Source organism: Pseudopipra pipra, chromosome 1 (assembly GCF_036250125.1).
Source record: "Pseudopipra pipra isolate bDixPip1 chromosome 1, bDixPip1.hap1, whole genome shotgun sequence".
Lineage (NCBI taxonomy): Eukaryota > Metazoa > Chordata > Aves > Passeriformes > Pipridae > Pseudopipra > Pseudopipra pipra.
In genome coordinates, this window is record NC_087549.1 from 151,528,944 (window position 1) to 151,549,228 (window position 20,285).

General features: G+C 42.3%; 1 protein-coding gene across 5 annotated transcripts in view; it reads right to left on the reverse strand.

Annotated features, from left to right (window-relative positions):
• The window catches only part of CTDSPL (CTD small phosphatase like), an 82,076-nt gene that overhangs the window by 46,326 nt on the left and 15,465 nt on the right, over positions 1–20,285 (reverse strand). Inside the window, exon 1 of one of the 5 annotated variants that reach the window (XM_064639237.1) lies at positions 6,949–7,917. The exons of the other annotated variants lie outside the window; for them this stretch is intronic. Within the exon in view, the coding sequence (XP_064495307.1) occupies positions 6,949–6,976 (28 nt within the window). The 5' untranslated portion in view covers positions 6,977–7,917. Of the gene's footprint in view, positions 1–6,948; positions 7,918–20,285 lie in introns of those variants that run through there. 5 annotated transcript variants of the gene reach the window in all.

Consider the following 20,285-nt stretch of genomic DNA (forward strand, 5'->3'; position numbering starts at 1 on the left):
AGCTGTTAGCAACAACTAAAACGCTCTTAAAATCCATTTACAGGCACCATATGCAGCAAGTATCACTTAGCAAGTTACTTGAATCCAGAGCAAAATAAAACCATCAGATTTTGATTATAAACTTATTTGTTGCATCTTTGGTTGCAGGGATTTCTCAAGGAGCAGTCCAGGTTACACTGGAGTATCTACTGGGACACAATCTGACTTGGAGAAATTGTTGCCAAAATAATTTCTTCTCCAGCTTTAGCTTCCATGGAGTGGATTTTACCCAGTCTTGGACTACCCTTCATAAATTCATTTTTTTTAATACTTGCAATATTTATGGACATGTAACACAAGTGCCTATTGCAGAGAGAAAAAAATGTAATTTTGTTTGCTGCTTGCTTTCTTCAAGCTGTTGCATCCGCCCTCACCAGTTAAATTGATCAAAATTCTCTCCAGCTGAAGTTTTTGGTAAAACCTACATATATTCTGTAACTATTTTAAATCTAAAGTAATTACAGTATCAACCACTGCGGGTTTTCAGTTCAGTGGAAGTGTCACCTGCAGAACAGAAGCTCTGCCAGGTATCTCTGACAAAAATTTGAAGCTGTAACAGAGCATCTATTGTTACACACCAAGTAAAGAAGTGAGGAAAAAACCCCACAGAAGCACATTGTAAAGTCTCATTAATAATTTGCTAAAATATCTCACTGGTGCTGCATGAGCCCTCTCTCTCCTTGGCTTTTAAACTCCGGGGTTTTTTTAATATTAACTGTATTTTCAACTGATCCCAAGAAATAAGTTGGAAAATATTCAATCCAAGCTCTTCTGACCTTGTACTTTGGACTCAAGATAATTTTACCCATTCAGCATTCCCAGACCATTGAAAGCAGCACATTCCCACCTGGAAATTTGATATTTAGAAAGCTAAAACTAGATTAGGAATGAAACAAAAGATACAGGAAACTGCAAGCTTTGTATGATAAAGTGACTACAGTTTTGAAAGAAAAAAAAAAAAAAAAAAAGGGCATCGAAAACTTGATGAACTTCCAGCAATTCCTTTCTAGAACAAAGACACAGTTTATTGCCCGTTGAGAAATTCAGCTAATAAGAAAGATTAATTTATTTTATTTTATTAACAGGAGGGGATTTTAAAAAAAAAGCACTTTGGTGCCTTAAACAAGTACTTAGATGCCTCGACCAAGCTGACAATTCAGCTGCAGGTTGGAACAGCTGCAGACACGTTTAATTGCTTCTCCAAATACCCAGGACGTCAAGTACTTTTGACCTATCTGAAATATCCTAAACTTTGTACTAAAGGAATGCACAGGATTTAATGCCCATGCTCTAACTTCTAACAGTCCTGTAGTGCTGAAAGCAACCCACCTGCTGTTTTACAGAGAACTCATGGGAAGGACTGAGTGCTGTATGGTAACTAATAATTATGTTGAATAACCAGTGTCTTCAGCTCTGCAAGTTTGGAAAAGTTAAAAATAAACTGTTTCCTTAATTGCATCAGGAAAAAAAACCCAACAAAAACAGTACAGTAACTTTTTGTTGTTTACTGGGGCAAAACTGATATATGTAATTATGTGGATATGTTCTACAACTCCCACTCCTGTTATTCCCACACAAAGGCCATGCACTGACCTTACCAAAGGTACTCTAATAAAAAGTAAAAATAGCACCTGAGCCCATCAACAAAATTAAAACTCTTCCCCAGCTTACTTCTTCAGAATGTGCCTTTGTGTTAATTTTAAGGGAGAACCCAGGCATGAGGCAACAGAAATCATTCTAATTTTGCATCTTGCTCAAGTCCCAGCCTCTCTCAGCAAACGTACCTACCAAAGCTGTTTATGCAGAATATTTCAGATCAGCTGGTCACTGCCCAAAAAACAAACCCAAAACAACCAACAACAACAACAACGAAAACCCAATTAAGCTCTTTTCCTTCACCAGTGATGCAGTGGCAGGGGTGAGCAGTGTATTTAGTGTGCAGTGATGCAATACTATCCCCACTGTTTTGCATCCTTCTCCTCCTCGGGATAAAAGAGCCAGACTTCCACCATTTACATTAAATAGATTGTGGAATCACAGAATGGCTTGGGTTGGAAGATACCTTAAGGATCATCCAGTTCCAACCCCCCTGCCATGGGCAGGGACACCTTCCACTATCCCAGGTTGCTCCAAGCCCCGTCCAACATGGCCTTGAACACTTCCAGGGATGGGGCATGAGATCTTACAGTGCCTGTTGTTCTCAGAACTAAAGAAAGCCAGGTCTTGCAGAGCACTTACTCTTCATTTCTTTGGGAGGTAGGAGCCTTCTCTTATTACCAGCACTTGTAATAGCAGAGGTCCCAGTTCTGCTCAGGGGAGAGAAGCAGCTGATGAGCTCACAGAGGAGCCCAGACCACACGATGGATCCAGTACATTTACTGCACTTACGCTTAGATGGGAAATCCCAGGCACAAGGACCCACAAATGCGAACTCACATTAAGTCTGTACCTACCCAAGCACTTAAAAAGCCATCTTGAGGATGTGCCCCTTCTCCTCTCGTCACAAACAACAAGCTCTCAGCTTACAGAGCCTGCAGGACTCAGCACTGCTCCTCTTCAGCCACTTCACGCTCCCTGTGCTGCTGTCACCCACTCAGCCTTTGCCCCTCTCCAGTTCAGGTGGCTGCACTGACTCTGCCAGCAGGTGTTCACACAACCACCCCCTGGTAACCCAAACTGAAGGGAAGAGGGGCACAGCAACAACACTTTCTAACTGAAAACCCTCCCGTGTGCCCCCGGGACCCCCAGCTGCGTGCGGCAAACCTGCACTGAGAGCAAAGCGGTGCCTGACACGGTCACACCTGCACAGCCGGGTGTGTTGTTTACCCTGATAACTTTAAAAACCCCTTTTTGGCCCGAATAATAAGTATTATGCCCTGTACTATACGGCACAGGCGATTTTAAAGGCTTTTGGTTGAGCGCTATCAGTTTGGGCAGAGCCTCTCCCTGCCCATTTGGCTCCTTCTGCCCAGCCCCAGCACATTCAGTGAATTACTAAAATCTAAACAGGCTCTGCATTTGAATTGATCTCCCAAAGCTGCACAGAGCTCCAGCAGGAAAGCTCTGTATGCACTGGCACGCCTGCTGCAAAACAAGATAAATACCTGGCACCCCTCCCGCTCCTCCATAACCAAAATGAGGACAAATAGCTGCATTATTGGCTTCATTAGCGCCTGTCTTAGGAGATCTTATTTTTCTTGGGAACAGAGGAAAACATCCCAAGAGAGACATTGGAACAGGCCGCCCAGAGAAGCTGGGCAATACTTCCACAATGCCACATCCCTGGAATTGTTCAAGGCCAGGCTGGACAGGGCTTGGAGCAGTTTGGTCTAGTGGAAGGTGTCCCTGCCCACGGCAGGGGGTTGGAACGAGACGATCTTTAAGGTCCCAACCCAAACCATTCTGTGATTCTATGAAATCCCACGACCAAACAGGATTTTCCCAGAACAAAATTTCACAAAGATCAAGAGTAAAATTCTGGATCTAACTCTTGCAACACTGCAGAGACATTCTCCTTTCTGCTGGAGAACTCTACTCCAGTGACATGTGAGCATAAACAAAGGCACTGGTCCCCTCCCACAGTCCCCACTCCAGCAAGGAATTCCAGCCCTGAAAAATAAACAAAGTAAGGTCCAGTGTGTTTAAGACATGCACTGCCAAAAATCTCCTGCCAACACCCAGCCAGCTGGTGGTGGGAAGTCTCTGGGTGGTAACGGGTCTCAACACTGGACAAAACCATTATTTTTTTTTGTTCTAATTACATCATTATAGCTCCAAAGTAGTTTCTGTGGATGTTCTCCTTAACCTCCTGGTAGCTCGGCCCTCAGCCCAGCTGACCACAGCAGTGCTCACAAAGCCAAGCTGATAAGCACTTGTAGGGCACAATTCATCTGATTTGCTCACACTAGAACCCACCCTAAAAATGCCAATTTTTTTTCCCTCCTCTCCACTGGGAGCCCCTGGTGAACAGCTCAGCTGTTTTTACTGCAAACATTTACAGTTAGGGGAAAGATCACCATCCCCCACAGCGCCACTTTAGTCTTTCCTGTAAGTCCGTGGAGTTGGCCAAGACCAGAAACAATCCAACAAAGTTGCTTATCCTAAAAATGCTGCAAAACAACCCCTTCATTTAATCCTTCTGCTCCTCTACCCAACGCTGCTATTTCCTAACCGCTCCACACCACTAATCTGCATATCCAAAATACAAATGGAAAATGCCGTGCCTAAGAAAAACAAAACACAGGAACAGCGTGAGATTCCATAACAAGGCTGGATTGGGAACACACTGGTCACCAAACACAGCTTCCTGCACACCTTCCAGGTGTACTCCCAGCGTTCAGGATTCTTGAGGAATCCTGTGAGTTGTCCATAATAGGCTGCAAAAAAAATGCCACTGTACAGAAAATTCTGATGACCGAACGTTTCGTGGAAGATTATTTGTCCGAAATACTTTGTGTAGCAGCTGAAAGACCACAGCACAGTTCCCAAGGGAAAGAGCTTACATAAACAGGGCAAAGCTTCTGGATGGGCTTTCACAGCAGGTTTTTTTTTTTGACACTCTTCCTTCCTCCTTTTGCCCAGAGGTGAAAGTGGAAAGTTTTCTCATCCAGAGGATGCCTTGGCCACAGAGTACTTAAACAAACACGGTATCCACAAAACTTGGGGTTTTTCTTTCTCACTGGAGAAAATTCAACTGTTCAAAGGCCTTACTGAATCAGCTGGTGCACATGCACAGGTGAGTCCAAGCACTGAAGAGGCTGTTTCACCCCTTCCTTTAAGAGAAGGATGAGCACAATTTCCAAATACCTTTCACAAGCCACACGTTCAAACACGCTTCACCCCCACCTGCACACAACACGAGGTGATTACAACACTCCTGGAATGTTTGTACCTGCTCTCTGGCCACAGGTTTTAAATTTCCCACCACCATTTTACGCCTTGTCTTCAATCCCAAAGATAAGTGTGTTCACAAACAACATTCAAAAATTGCGAGTTCTACCAATCTGAGACATCCTGCCTATGATGCAAACCCCTCTGTCAGCTGGTCCTTCATGTCATTGGGAATTTCATACCACACATTAAGGATTACGGCTGGAAGAGAATACGGAAGAAACACGCAGTTTCTCCTGGAACCACAAGTTTTGGATGCTCCCATCAAAAGGAAGGAATACAAAAATCCAGCTAGACCCAGAAGGTTCTAACTGCTCCCAGTGACAGCTCCCAGTGACAGCTGGGGACACAGAACTGAGGTTTCCCAAACTCTGGATCAAGTGACGAAAGACAACACTGCATTGTACTTCTTAATGGGATGCATGTACTGCAAAGCACACGTGGAAAGGTCAACCCCACTCTTGAGAACAACCAGTTCAAGTCCAAGGAGAGCTAGATCCACTTTTCTGCTCCATTCCAAATCTCCTTTTTTTTTTTTGGATAAGCAGCTTCATAAGTTTTGTGCCACGGTTCCTTGTCTATAAAAAAACTTTTTAAACCCAAGATAAAAAACACCTGCAGAACATTTCTTTCTTCATTTTCATTTTCAAGTAAGGCACACAGCCTCTCACTGGGAGCCTGGGGCTGAATATATATATTAAAAATTGAGAGGTGCTCATATAATTTAATAGTAAGCTCCAGAGGAGTATTTAGCTTGTCACATCCTAACTTTACTCCCTTATCACAGGTAGCAAAAATTCCTGTTTTATCCAATGTCTGGAAATGACATTAACTATATCTAGGAAATCCTGATAGGTGAGGTCTTAGCATTTAAGTAACAATTAAGTTATGCTTTCCATAAGATATAATTGTGGTGTCTGGACATTACTAATTCCAGATATTTTTCCAATTAATAACCTGATCATTGCATAAGGTTCTAGTAACAGGCAATGGAACAGGCAAATCTGGAGAGCTCTTTTCTAAACATGCAACTTGCTATTTTTTTTCCTTGAGTCATTTCAGGCAACTAAACCAAGCATGATCCAGGAATGGGAAAGCACCAAGGAAAAAGATCACTAAAAATGATGTCACTTGGCTTCTATTTCTTGTTTATAGTGATACTACAGCAGAAAACATAATTATAAACATCAGTCTGTATCAGGTATAAGATATTCCACATTGAAAAAATGGATTGTATTACATAATGCTAAATAGGTTTAAAGGCTTCTCCAAATTCCAAAGTTCACACACATCTGCCTGCCTTAATAAACCAAAAGTACACACAGATCTGCATGAACACCTGAGGTGCAAATGCACACATCTGGAAAAGCCAGCTTGAAAGTGGTACAAGTAAGAAAAATGTGCTTTCCAGCCCTGTATCCAAACCAGAGAGGTAATAATTGTTAAACATGGAGTTTAAAGCAACTTCAATAAACAGTCACTCTGTCATTGTAAAAAGCACGTTCTGACTGGAATTACCCTCATTTTTATTTTATTTTTTTTTTTTAGGAATTGAATTGCAGTAATGTTGTACGAATTATTCAATGATTCTATCAGCTTATTTTCAACCAAATTCTGTTTTCTTTTCCCTGAGGAAATTCTAACAGTACTTGCATGCACCACTCCAGTATTAGCAAGAGTTAGAGGCCTTTATGCTCTTTTTTTCTATACAGATAATGTATTCTTCAAGCTCATTTCCACTGAGGGGAGAAAAAAACGCTTTCAGCTTGGCTTTCCTCATGAATAATACATTAAAAATTTAATATTAGAGAACAAATCTTCTTTTTAAGCCTCCAGAAACAGTACTATATTTGCCCTATTACTTTGAAAAGATTCATGTACATATTTAAACACGGGTAAACCATAAGCTCCTGTTCTCCGTAATTAAGCTGCAACAAAATATTTCCCCATTTATCAGACCAATTCTAAAACAATTCTGTGTAGCTTTATAACTGTCATTAAAAAAAGATAATCCCTTACCGTATCCACAACAAGGACTGTAATGCATTTTGTTCCATAACTCTGTGTTAGAATATCAAGTGGAACAGATTTTTTTTTTTTCAGCCATTCACGAAAAACCAGTTTGTTTACACGAAGGAGACGGGAGAATCCTGATTTCGAGCAGGAAACCGAAATCCACAAGAAAAACCATTTACACAGCAGCAAAAATTATGTAAGGGAGGAGAGGCAGGAGAAAACAAGCGCCTGGTAAAAGGATGAAAACTTCTAGGAAGAGAAGAGTCCTTCTAAGAACAGCAGCCGCATCGATCTCGTGCCACTTGTTCAAGCCTCTGCTCCGTGGGCTGATGGCTCCACCACGGCCTCAGGCTTCCGAATCCTTCTCGGGCTTGTGTAAAAATAAACAAACTGCTGAATGTGAACCCAGATGTTTCAGAAATCAGAAAGCAAGAGTCCAATCGTGCTGCTACACGAGGAGCATTTTTAAGTGTTCGCGTCTGGCGGGGCTGCGCTACAAGGCGGGATCGCCGAGTTCAACTCCCTGGAGGCTCCCAGCATCTTTTCCAGGAAGCCACCAGCAAGTTCATGACACTGAAGGAACTGGACAAGGTGTCCTTTGAGAAAGGAGCACACTACAATCTGCAGGATGAAGGACAAATACAACCAACACAAACTCTGCCTTCGCTGCTCAGGGTTGGGTCACTAATGTGGCCTCAGCACAGAGAGGGACTGATGGCTGGGCTCGATCATCTTAAAAGGTTTTTTCCAACCTAAATGATTCTACAATTTCCATGCATTGCCTTTGGCGGAAAGATGAGCCAAATGGGAAAGGAAGAAAGGGCAAAACATTAATTTTTATTAAGATGACTGGAAGAAATGCTGTGGACTCAACTGTATGGCTGCAACTACAGGTTTCAACCAACATCAGCCCAATTATCCTTTCCAGGTAACTTCTAATTTCTCTTTAAGGTATCACATTCCACATGATTTGGGATACTCTGCTCATTATCACAGAAAGACAGACAAACTTTTCTTCTTTATCTCATTTATTACAAATCCTTTTAAAATTATCATTTAGCTATAATTAAGCATTCAAGGACTTTACCACAGCTTGCACTTTTAGCGGGTTCTTCATGTTCCCTACAGAAAGGCAAGACATGGGAATCAGAAACTCTCTCATGCCTGGTCTGCAGGGAACTATCTAGCAAACATTGTTGATCTGTTCCCAGATCACAGATCATGGAAGTGAGCTGTAAACCCTGTCACAAACACATTTCTAATCCAGCTTTCCAAGGGCAGTGAGGTCCCGGCAAAGCTTGGAATCAGCACTGTCAAGTTGCTTGGCTTTACAGCGTCCATGAAAAAAGGACGAAGCAAACTGTGGCTCTTCCACTAAAGAGCAGTGAAATCCTCGTGTTGCTTTTTTTCCAAGAAGTTGCATTTTCTTACTTCTCAATATCTGCTTTATTCTTAACTACAAAATTGATGAGGAGCTCTTGCATCTAAACCCTCTCAGAAACAAACCCCTGCTGCCTTCCAAACCCATGAGGAGCTGCTAAAGCTGCCCTCACCCAGCTCCTGCACTCTGCTTTGCAGTGACAGTGACTGCCCCAAATGTCCCCCGTGTCCCAGAGCAGGAAGTCCATCCAGCAGCAGCTGGCAGGCAGCACAGAGATCCACACAGCCTATGTTTGTCCATTACCCTTTTCCTCTTGGCCGCCGCCTCGGCTCTGTGAGCTCCTCTCCCCTTATACAGGAAGCCGGGGCCTCAAGCTTAATCCTGCACATTCAGTTCTCTGCTCTTCCAGCTACCACTACAAATGTACTCTCCCAGAAAAAAAAAAAAAAAAAAGCAAAAAGCAAGCACGGAAAGCTCTCGGAATCCAATCTTTGCTAAACTTCTCCACGGTGAGATTCTTTTTTTTTTTCCTGGGAGAAAACTGAAGGAAAGATTAACAAATTCCCGCAGCTGAACAAACACACTAAACGTTATTCATCACAGAGGAGAGCAGATAATCCAAATCTGAAGGTCCAAACAAACCTTGCAACACCACTACAGCCAGAAAACCACCGAAGTCCCAGGACCTTCATTCGTGTTTCGGGGTTACACGTCAGGCATTTCATGTGAGCCAGATGAGCTGCACTCCAGCACTTTCACTGGTTTGTGTGCAGGGTTGGGGAAGTGGGAGCAGTGATAGAACCTGTAGGAGGATGGGGAGGAAGAGGTGGTTGCAAGCAAAAAGCTTGACCACAGCAGCCTGGGAACCCAGTGCAGCAGATCCAGTGGGTAAAACAAGGAAGGAGGAGTCTACAACTCCCATTTCTCTTCTTTTAGTCTAAAACCTGTGAAGTTTCTCTGCAGCAAAGCATCTACCCCATCTACTGCTCTGCCTGCTCGCTCCATGCCAGGTCTGGACTCCACCAGCAGCCCTTTCCATCCTCAGAACAGCTTGTTTCCTTCTTACCCTAAGAGGGTGAATATCTCCTTTTCCTCTCTCTTGACCACAACAACACTGCCAGGACCACCCCAGTATATTCCAGGGGGAAAACACCCAACCAAGCAAGCAACAGATTTCTGTATCTTGAGACATGTTTTGTAATGTTATATGTGTGTCCCCTCCCAGCAGCTTCCTCAATTCCTTCTTCCTGAACCTCACGGCCTAAAATAGAGTAAAAAAACTCTTCCTGTCATCCTTTCCAATTATTTTGGCAACTTCCTCAATTACTGACCGTAGGTAAAACTCCTACAGCACACATAGAGACATCCTGCAATTTGCTTACAGGCATACATGGCACTCTGGGAAGGGCAGGAGTGCCCAGATCCCAGACTCACCATTCCTTCAACTGCTGACTCTGATCAGCAGCCAACTCCACAACACCTCTTACTGGATTTACTCTAAATAATGTCACAATATTTAAGATGTAGACAGCACAGCACCAAACCACCGCTGACTTAAGCACTGACTGTTGTATCCAGAGCCTCATCCAAAGGAGCTGATGTATCTCCTAATGCCTGTGGTTGGCTGAGCAATGGTAGCTACTCATGGAAGTAGCATGGGATGTGCAAATGGCACCACAAATCAAGGATGCCTTAGAGCACCCTTCCTGCCATCAGTCCCTCTAGGTATTCTGCAAAAAGCATCTGATATGGCAAAGAGAAGAGGTGCCTTCTGAAAAGGAAGGGAAGAAGAGCTTTAAGTTCCAGCTGAATTTATTTATTTCAGGGTGCTTCACCTGCTGATTCAAGGTGCTTCCAGTGGTATGAATGAACCTGATGCTTTTAAACATTCATCCTTTATTTCATGTTCAACTGCATATAATGGTTAATAATGAAATAGCAAGAAGAGGTGGGAAGAAAGGAAAAGTGACTATACATGGACTAATAACAGAATTAACCACACCAACACACCTTTTCTATATGAAAACCTGTGTGCCACTGTCAGCACTACTGTGGGTTCTGCTGGCAATTTAACTGCTGACATGCAGTTGTCACATCAGTCACAGGAACTAGGGGCAGATATAGAAATAAATAAAAGTCAGGATTCCTCTCCACAGAATTAAATAAAGTTCTCAGTTTCTTCAGCCCTTCACTGCAGGTCAGCTTTTCTACTCTCACTGCTTTCTCCCTGCTCCTTTCAAAGCTCTCAACTCCCAGTCCAGCACTCAAAGCTTTACACAGCAGCTCAGAAGTCATCTTTCCAAAACAGGGTACAGCAGGACGACTTCACCGTTCTTACAAATCAGCTGTCACGTTGGAATGTGTAAACAGACATATATCTCCTTTTTTTTTTTTACTGCTACGTGTCAGATCTCACTACTACAAATACCTCAGGATTTTCTAAGGTCTAGCAACACAACCACTTGTCTTTTCTTCTGTTTTCTCAGCGGTTTATTCCACAAAATCTTGAAAGAGTCTGATCAAGTAACATGAAAAACACAGGATATACATTTAGCTCACCCAGGCCCTTTCTATTTTTAGGGGAAACACCCAGTGTGGCTCCTATTTCAGTACCTGCAGATTCTGCAAATGTCTTCTCCATTGCATCACGCAGGTCATCAGTGACCAGTGACAGATCTGAGCACACCAGGGCACTGTCCCACCTGCCACATCCCTGTGAAGGCCCTGGACTACTGACACGTTATGCAAAGATTTCTGCACCCATTTTACAGCAGCTTATATGCAGACCCCATTTTTCTAGTTTATTCTTAAAAGCTTTATTTCAACGTGTGGTAATCTACTAATTTTTCTTTCCCCTGTTATCAAGTTACAGAAATAAGTTCAGTTTCTGTGACACGGTTTATTTTTGAAGAGAAAAATCTGCTGGGTGTTATTGGCTTCCTTGGTTTCTTGCAGTATTTCTCAAGTTTCTGCATTCTTTTCTGAAAACTGAAATTAGAAATTATAAATAAGGCAGCCTAGGCATCATTTTAATTCTTATGGTTTTTTTAGAAGCTTATTTACTCTTCACAAGGTGTCAAAGGTAACAGCTCACAGTTCTGAAGTTGTACAGTTTCACACCAGCTACAAGGCACTCAATGATTTAATTTGCCATCTGCTCCCAATTAAAATCTTAGCCAGAGACTGATACAAGCTTCCCTTCCCCCATTTTAATACAATATTTTAGTGTCAGAAGTTGGTGACTTCCCTTTCCTGCTGAGCACCAGACCAAATCCCTTGTTTTCCTTTCACTACTACAATACTCACCAATTCTTTGCCTTCCCCACAGCCACTGCCAGGTGCATGTTCTGGCAAGCACAAGTCGGAGAACATAAAAAAATTAATTAAAAATAATTTAAAAACAACATCCAAAAATATCAGGGAAGCAAAAATATTCTTTATATTTATCCCTGCTCAAATCATCCCTATTGGAAACTAGGGCAGACTTTTTGCAGGCTTCCTTCCTTCCTTCTTATGCTGGAAAAAGTTATCAACTTAGTAAGTTACTATATTTTCTATCCTTCATTTGAACTGGGACAGCCTGTGCCATCTCCATAATAAAAAATTCTGTTAAACTGCTACTTCATCTTAAATCCTCTTTTTCTTTCAGGTTTGCATCTGAAAGAACTGAGTCACGCTGCCAGCTTCTCACAGATTACTGAAGTTTGCCACCCTGTAGCTCACTGATTTTAATGTTTCTGCTCTTTCTCTCTTTTCCCCCTTGAACCTTCTGGTAAGTGTCACCATTTCAGTCACCCTTTTCTGAGCCACCTTCTGCTTTTGTGCCCTTGGTGCCTCCAGGGATCTCTCTCAGCTGCTCTTCCTGCATCAAAGTCTGTTGGAACACGAGGAGGACGTGCCCCCGCTGCACCCCTTCCCCAAGTGTTTAGTCGAATAAAAACCACTTCACCAGCATCTTCTGTGGTTTGAATCACTCCAGCACTCACACAACACAAGGCACATGCTGACTGCAGGTACCTGAGTGAAAGCACAGCAAGAGTTTATGAAGCTGTCCAAGAAAAACTCCCCAGTGTAACGGGGACTGTACTGGCACCACCAGCAGTGCTCACTTTACAGCCCATTCTGCTGAGACACGTTTTCAGGACACTCGCCCACTGCAGCAGCTTCCTGGTGCTACCATTTTACAGTCTAACATTTCATCTCAGTCTTTCTTTCTTGGCAACCCCACGAATGAAGTTCAAGTGTTCGTTACTATGTCACAGAGACCCTTCAATCCTGAAGGTGACACTGCACCGAGCGAGGACAGCACTAAGGTACACTGCTGTGATGTACCACAGCCCAGGGAAGCAGCCTTTAAACAGCAAATGGAAGTGTTATCGACATGCTCTGGATCATCTTCAAGGCTCCTCTTCTTGCCAAGTACATCTTAGTCCACCCTACAGCACACACATGGAGTATGAACACAGACCACAGACTGTCTCTTCCTGCGCCTTCCAGCAACCTCAAAGTTCTCCTGTGGCTCAAACATCAGCCACAACGTAAGACAGACATGGACCTCCTGGTGCCAGTCCAGAGGAGGCCACAAAGATGCTCCAAGGGCTGGAACACTTCTGCTCTGGAGTCAGGCTGGGAGAGTTTGGGTTTTCAGCCTGGAGAAGTGAAGGCTCCAGGGAGACCTGAGAGCCCCTTCCAGTGCCTAAAGAGGCTCCAGAAGAGCTGGAGAGGAACTTTGGACAAGGGCATAGAGTGAAAGGAAAAGTGGGAATGGCTTTAAACTGAAAGAAGGCAGGGTTAGAATAGATATAAAGAAGAAACTCTTTACTGGGAGGGTGGAGAGGCCCCAGCACAGGTTGCCCACCCCATCCCTGGAAGTGTTCAAGGCCAGACTGGATGGGGCTTGGAGCAATCTGGTCTAGCAGAAGATGCCCTTGGTCATGGCAGGGGGCTGGAACAGGATGATCTTTTAAGGTCCCTTCCAACCCAAACCATTCTATGATTAAAATTGTCATCTGTCATGGGTGAAGGAAGTTGCCCACACTGAAATCCTCTCCTGTGACAGACCCTGCATTTTCCTGCCCTTTGCAGATCCCCTCCTATCACAACCACAGCTTTTACCACATCTGCCACATGTGGCTTGCACTGATCCTTCTTCACAAACGCACAAGTCATCCTAGATATTTAAAAACGTAAGTGCTGTAACAAATCTTCATGTCTAGATGAAATATGAAAGCCATTTTGAGAGGGGTATATTAATCCTTAAGGGCTGAATCTTACTTTCTTACCAAGCCAATTTCAGGCTGTATTTTCAGAGTTTAAGAATTGCCAGAGAGGCAGCAACACACAAAAGTGATCTATAATTCTACTCTGGTCTCCATAAAAGTACCTCTTGACAGGGCATGTTTCCCCTCTGATCAAACATGGGCCTGCCTACAGCCTGTTCTGCCCAAACTGCAAAGCTGCCCAGCTCCTTTTAAGAAAGCTGCCACAGAGACCAAGGCTTCCCCTCTGTGACTAACCACACCAAATAAGACTATTTTTGTTTGGTAGGGGTTTTTTTTTAGGGCTTTTCTTTGCTTGTTTCTTTTAAGCATTTTTCTAAATGAATTCTGAACTCAAATGCCTGTGAGAGAGGATTAGAAACAACAACAACAAAACCCAAATTTTGTGACTTTTTTTTTTTTTGTTTCTAAATTAATCTTCGAAGACAGTGTGGTAAAAAACACAGGTCCACAGGCACAGTGGCCAGTATAACGCTTCTGGATTTCCTTAAAGTTTTCCTTATAGGGAGGATATAAACTGACCACCAACATTTTAATCAGTATTAAACATCCTTAGAAGAACAGATAAAAATTATGATGTGCTTGTTCCAGGTTGATTTGGTTTTTTAAACACACTATTTCTGAACAGCATTGGGCACATTCAAATATTCGTAACATTAAAGACTTAAGATCTGCAGAATTCAAGGAGTGCAAATAAAAGAGGAAACACAATATTCAAGACCAGGGATGCTGACAACTCAGAGGGACATCAGTAGGTTCCCATCATGTTTCAAGAAATAGCCACTGTCACCACACAGCAGAGGAGATCCCCAAACTTACAACAATCTCTTGTAACAACAAATGTTTCTACCACCCCCCTCAATCTACACTATCATTTGACACAGGAATGCTTCAATCTGTTCTGCATGTACATCCACGCCAGGCAGATGAAGAGAATCCCATTTGTAGTGATGAATGAAATGACTGCAGGCACATTTGTCATGTTTCATGTCGTTGGTGACATGTTCATCTATCAGGTTTTCAACGTGAACAACCACATTTCCATCATGAGATGTCTTATTACAGACTCCAGCAAAAGCAACCACAACAATTAACAGTCTGTTTGGCAAATTTGTCTCTACAGGTGGGTCATGAAGTCAAAAAGAGAATGGAGAGGCGGAAAAGGAAAGCCAGTGAGACTTATGAAGATAGCAGTAAAAGGTCAGACTCAATAAACTTGCAGAGGTGGTCTGATGATCCCTTTTTTTAAGCAATAGGGCTGTGACCTTGTTTAAATAAAAAGCAGGTGCACGTTAAAAGCACAGCTTGATATGCAGGGCAACATAAAAACAGATATCGATCACACTTCAAATGTATTTGTTTTGGGAAATAAGAAGCCACCAATTCTCAGTGGCAGAGCAGGATGTAGCACTACCAGGACTGCCCCCCAGGTCTCCATGCTGAGAGATCCCCATATGGTTTCAAGAACTTCTGAAGCAATTCTTCCGAAACACTTCAGCGTACAGGATTTCCAAATGCTTTTACCCTAAATCTCCTTTGGAACACTGCTAGTGGATAACCCAGTGTCCTACACTTTTTGCTACTGGTCAACACAGTAATTAAAGAGAATACACCCCTGATGAAAGGCCAGAAGAGAAACCACCCTGATCTGTTCCACGTGGAACCACATTTTAAAGTCAAAGCCTATGGAGCGTAAAGAAAAAACCGAAGACAAACTGAAACCACACAACCTCTCTTCCACCTAACACAGCTCCTGTTTAAACTTATATCCAGAAAGGGAGCCAAACACACCTGAGGAAACAGAGATGAGGCTGAAGCAGCTTATCATGTCACAGAATCACAGAACCACAGAATCCTTTAGGTTGGAAAAGACCTCCAAGACAACTGAATCTGGCCATTAACCCAGCACTGCCAAGGTCACCACTAAACCATGTCCCCAGATGCCAAATCTTTTAAACACTTCCAGGGATGGTGACTCCGCCACTGCCCTGGGCAGCCTGTTCCAGTGCCTGACAACCCCTCTGGTGAAGAAATTTTTCCAAAATGTCCAGTCTAGACTTTCACTGGCGCAACTTGAGGCCATTTCCTCTTGCCCTATGACATGTTACCTGGGAGAAGAGACCAACTCCCAGCTACATCCTCCTCTCAGGCAGTTGTAGAGAGTGATAAGGTCTCCCCTGAGCCTCTTTTTCTCCAGGCTGAGACCCCCCCCCAGCTAATCCTCATCATACTTGTGGCTCCAGACCCTTCCCCAGCTCCATTCCCTTCTCTGGACACACTCCAGCACCTCAATGTCTTTCCTGCAGTAAGGGGCCCAAAATTCAACACCGGATTCGAGGTGCAGCATCACATCAGAAAGAAATTTGTTTTTATGTGCAATTCTTTGTTCCATTTCAGCTAAGCACTTAACTCCATGGATACAACACACATGGATTAGCTGCTGTTTTTGCTTCCACAGGGCTCTCATTGACAGCAGTTTTGCTGAAAAGAGCCCCACAACAAATGCTGAAAATAGCAGCAGAGCGGGCGCACAGAGTGATTTCCAGTAACATGTCAGAAATGCGCTGTCAAAGATTAACTTCTTGCCTCCAAAGGCAAAGAGTCTTTTAACTGTTAATCTCCCAAACTGTAGTTATTAAAGAGACCTCTATTAATCCACACCAGAGACAGAGAGCACAAGATTTTATAAAAATACACCAGATCCTGCTGATAAAGAAGAGATGACTTTTCCCCAAATTATGCAAAAAGTAGCTACATGGGCTAATTTGGAACCAACACTCTGTGTTTTGCAGCATTTGGCAAAATAATCCACCTCCATGAACACGTGTTTTGCTGTAAATGCTTCAGTTTGGGTCTTGCTATCCCATGACAGAGAGAGCCAAGTCACTGACTAATCCACTTTCAGAGACTTTTATTTATTTATTTTTTTAACTTCTCTTGAATAAACTGCAAAACTACGCCCTGCCTTCCCCTGCCATTTCACTGCACGAGAATAAAGACTGTCTTATTATGCAGCTTAATGACATGTTAATCTTAAAGCAAAACACTGAAGGGAAACACTAATACTTTCACCAAACAAACAAACAATCAGAAAATGTGCTATTCAGTGTAATGGAGCTGTTTGCCCAAATAATGTGAGAAACCAAAGCAGTAATTAACACAAATTGTTTTGTTTGAGAGAATTAACAGAATATAAGCAACCTGCCATCACGACACAGTTTAGAGTTGGCTTCTCATGGACTAGTTGGTGTTATGGCAATAAAACAAAGGGCACTGCAAAATGTAAAGCTGAAGCTAAAAAAAGGATGCTTCAGAATTTTACTGGGAGATACAAAGGGAATTTTAGATATATTTTATTTCTTTGAAGACAGGATTCACAGGGATTTTTTAAATGAGGTACAGATTTTCTACAGGAGTATCTACCCTGTAATTTTTCTGGATCTTCTGCACTGAAAATTAATGTTCCTGGTATTCTGATTAAATGCTAAGATAATAATAATGAAGCATATACATTCTTCCTGAGGCTGTGTGAACAGCAGGTTGTATGAAGCATTAAGCTGTTTCACCTCTGCAGGGACTGTGCTAAAATAAGAAGTTAGGTTGAAAAGCAGTACATAAAATACTGTTGTCCTACATGTCCTGGGAAAGGTAAACTCAGGCAGCAGGTAAAGATCAACCTATCCACAACAGCTAAAAAAAAAAATTAAGAAATACAAATGCTACTCACTGAGACTATAAAGGCTCGGTTTCTGTGTGTTTTACAGAAAATACATCAAACTGCCCTGCAAAATTGCTGCAGGATATTAACAACCTCTGAATTTTAAAAGAGAGGAAGATGAATTTTAGAGGTAAAGAATCTCATCTAAATTTTAAATCCAGACAAACTTCAGTTAACTTCCAAATTGAGTGTGAATATACACCTATAGAAACAGCAAACTATCTAAGGTGTGAGTGCACTACATAGTCAGGAACATGTTTGTCAAGGAGTGGAAACCACACTGAATTTAATAATAATAATAATATCATGAACAATATCTCATGATTTCCCTTTCCATCTTTGAAAAGGTGAGTTGGTACCACTATTACCATCACATAAATACATATACAGAAAAAACAGTTTGTCTATAACGATTGCTGCACATCACCAGGTACTCTGTAGGATGGCCTCAAAGTGGATAAAAAAAGCCATGAAGGGGAAATCTTCCCCTTCCTTCTTCTACTGCCCCATCCCTGGAAGTGTTCAAGAACAGGTTGGACGGGGCTTGGTCTAGTGGAAGGTGTCCCTGCCCATGGCAGAGGTTAGAACTGGATGACCTTAAAGGTCCCTTCCAGCCCAAACCATTCTATGATTTTATACTCAAAGTATCACTCTAACACACAACAGTCCCCACCACAACACATTCAAGACACAAACCCACAATTACACAATCTGCTACTGCTGGCAGAACTCTCTGCCACTGACCATACATTCCCATCTTCGACCCTGTGAGAAAATTAACCCAAATAAAAGGGTGTGCATGGGGTGTTAACTGTAGCTCAGACACAGAACATGTGGGGGCATAAAAGCACTGATGTTTGCCAGCCTGAATTTTGCCTTTATCTTTAACCTTACACAAATCAGTTTTCTGGATGTCACTGGGCAAATAAAAAAAACAAAGCCTGTGGTTGAACAGCATGGATTTACTGAAACACTCAGTAACTTGGGTACAGTGCCTCAAGAATCAGCACATTAAATCCTACAAGAGTGCTGGAAAAGAAGAGCATCCCTTTAAAATGAAGTGATTTAGGATTCTGAGTGGGTTTTGGCACACAGTATGACTTGGTTTAAAGTGGGACTTTTGTTTATTCTAGAAAATTTTAAAAGCTGTGCATGCACAACAGGATAAGTGCCTTCAACAGGTGATTGTGCTAAACCAAAAAACGTCTCAGAAGAGTATATGAGAGCATGACAAAACTGTATTATTGTGTAAGGAAGAACCTACAGCTACAGCATCTTCCTGTCTTCAGGAAAAACACAGCCAAGGCAAGTGCAAGAAGAGAATGAAACACTGGCTTTAAACTGAAAATCGCTACAAACATAATGGAAGAGAAGGATCTTTGCAGACAAATTATACTTAAGTGAACTGAGGACTGCCTGAGGAAGTGGGAAACACTGGACAAACAAGCATTTTATTATAAATTTGCACATCTATGTTAACATTTAAGGCAGAAAGAGCTACGGAGGAGGTAACAGAGAACACAGAGTGAGATTCTTGGAGGTACAGATGAAGGAACAGTAGAAGAGGAAATGGACCCAAGCTGTAGCAGGATAAATGCCTCCTAAATATCAGGAATTAACTGTGCTCAAACACTAGACAGCCTGTGAAATCTCCATCCTTGGAGATACTCAAAACTTGACTAGGGAATGCTCAGAGCATCCTCAGCCCTGCTTTGGGCAGGATCTGCAGAAATCCCTTCCAACCTCGATTTCTATGCATTGCCATGAGCCTGGAACCTCCTCTCACAGTAACAAACCCAAAGGTGAGCAGCAGGTATAGTTTTTATATATGTATACAGGAGGACAAACTAACTCTCAGTTATTTAAAGAATTAGACACAAGGGCTAAAATATCACTAATGGGTTCAAAGAAAATACTACTTTAAAAACAAAACAAAAACAATCTCTTCCTAACATTAGTCTGCCAGTCTTGTATGAACAATAAGCCTTTTTTAAAAGAATTCTTTTTCTGCAGTAGAAAATTAAACCTTAGTATTTTTATCTTGAAAACCTACACTGCCAAATAAAAAATGCTAAAATGGGCTTGTGTGACACCTGAAAGGTGATTTTTTTAAAAAACCCTGACATTTACATCACACTGAATTCCTTAAAAGCTTTCATCCATCTTCCCTCCAGTTTTCTGTTAACTACCTTTTTTCTCAGTTTTCTGTTTACTGCAGAAATATTGACCTATCTTCTTTTTCCAGATCCTTACTATTTAGGCATCTTCATTCCCTTAAATTACTTCCTGGGCCATTAACAGTAGAGGTAGAGCAGGCAACACCACAGTCTGCCAGTGGAAATAAAATATCACCTTGCTAATCATTGATCACAGCAAAAGGCTGAACAGTGTTAAGTGTTTCACCAACTGCTAAATGCCCTGTAAATATTTCCTAAATTGCAAACTTTCATCATGAATCTTATCCTGTCAAGCTCCAGCAGCCACCTAAATTTTATCCTTAGTGTCACGGACCAGCCCCATTAAAATCACACCACTGAGCATAGAGCTGAGCTTGCAGAATGATTTAAATCTGATCCTAAGGGAGAATTTCAGGACAGGAGCTTAAAGTTGGCTGTAAATTCAAAACCCTTCCAACCCAAAACATGAAGCAAGTACCTGTGTTGGTGCCTCCCCTTGAACCAGAGCTTAAGCTCACACAAACACAGCCCTGTACAGGTGCCAAGCCAGGCATACCTGAGGGATGAGACAAGGTTCCAAAATATCACAGCTTTGAGTTCACAAAAGGAGAAAGATGGGTACGAGGAAGACAGAAGCCCTGGAACAGCTCTGCCAAGGCTTTTCCATCTTCTCAACATCTCTCCCTCCACTGACAAGAGCAGTCTGAAGTCAAGACCCAAATCACTGCAAGTGTAAGTCAAATGAAATTCATCACATAAAAAAATAAAGTCTTTGTTCTAAACAG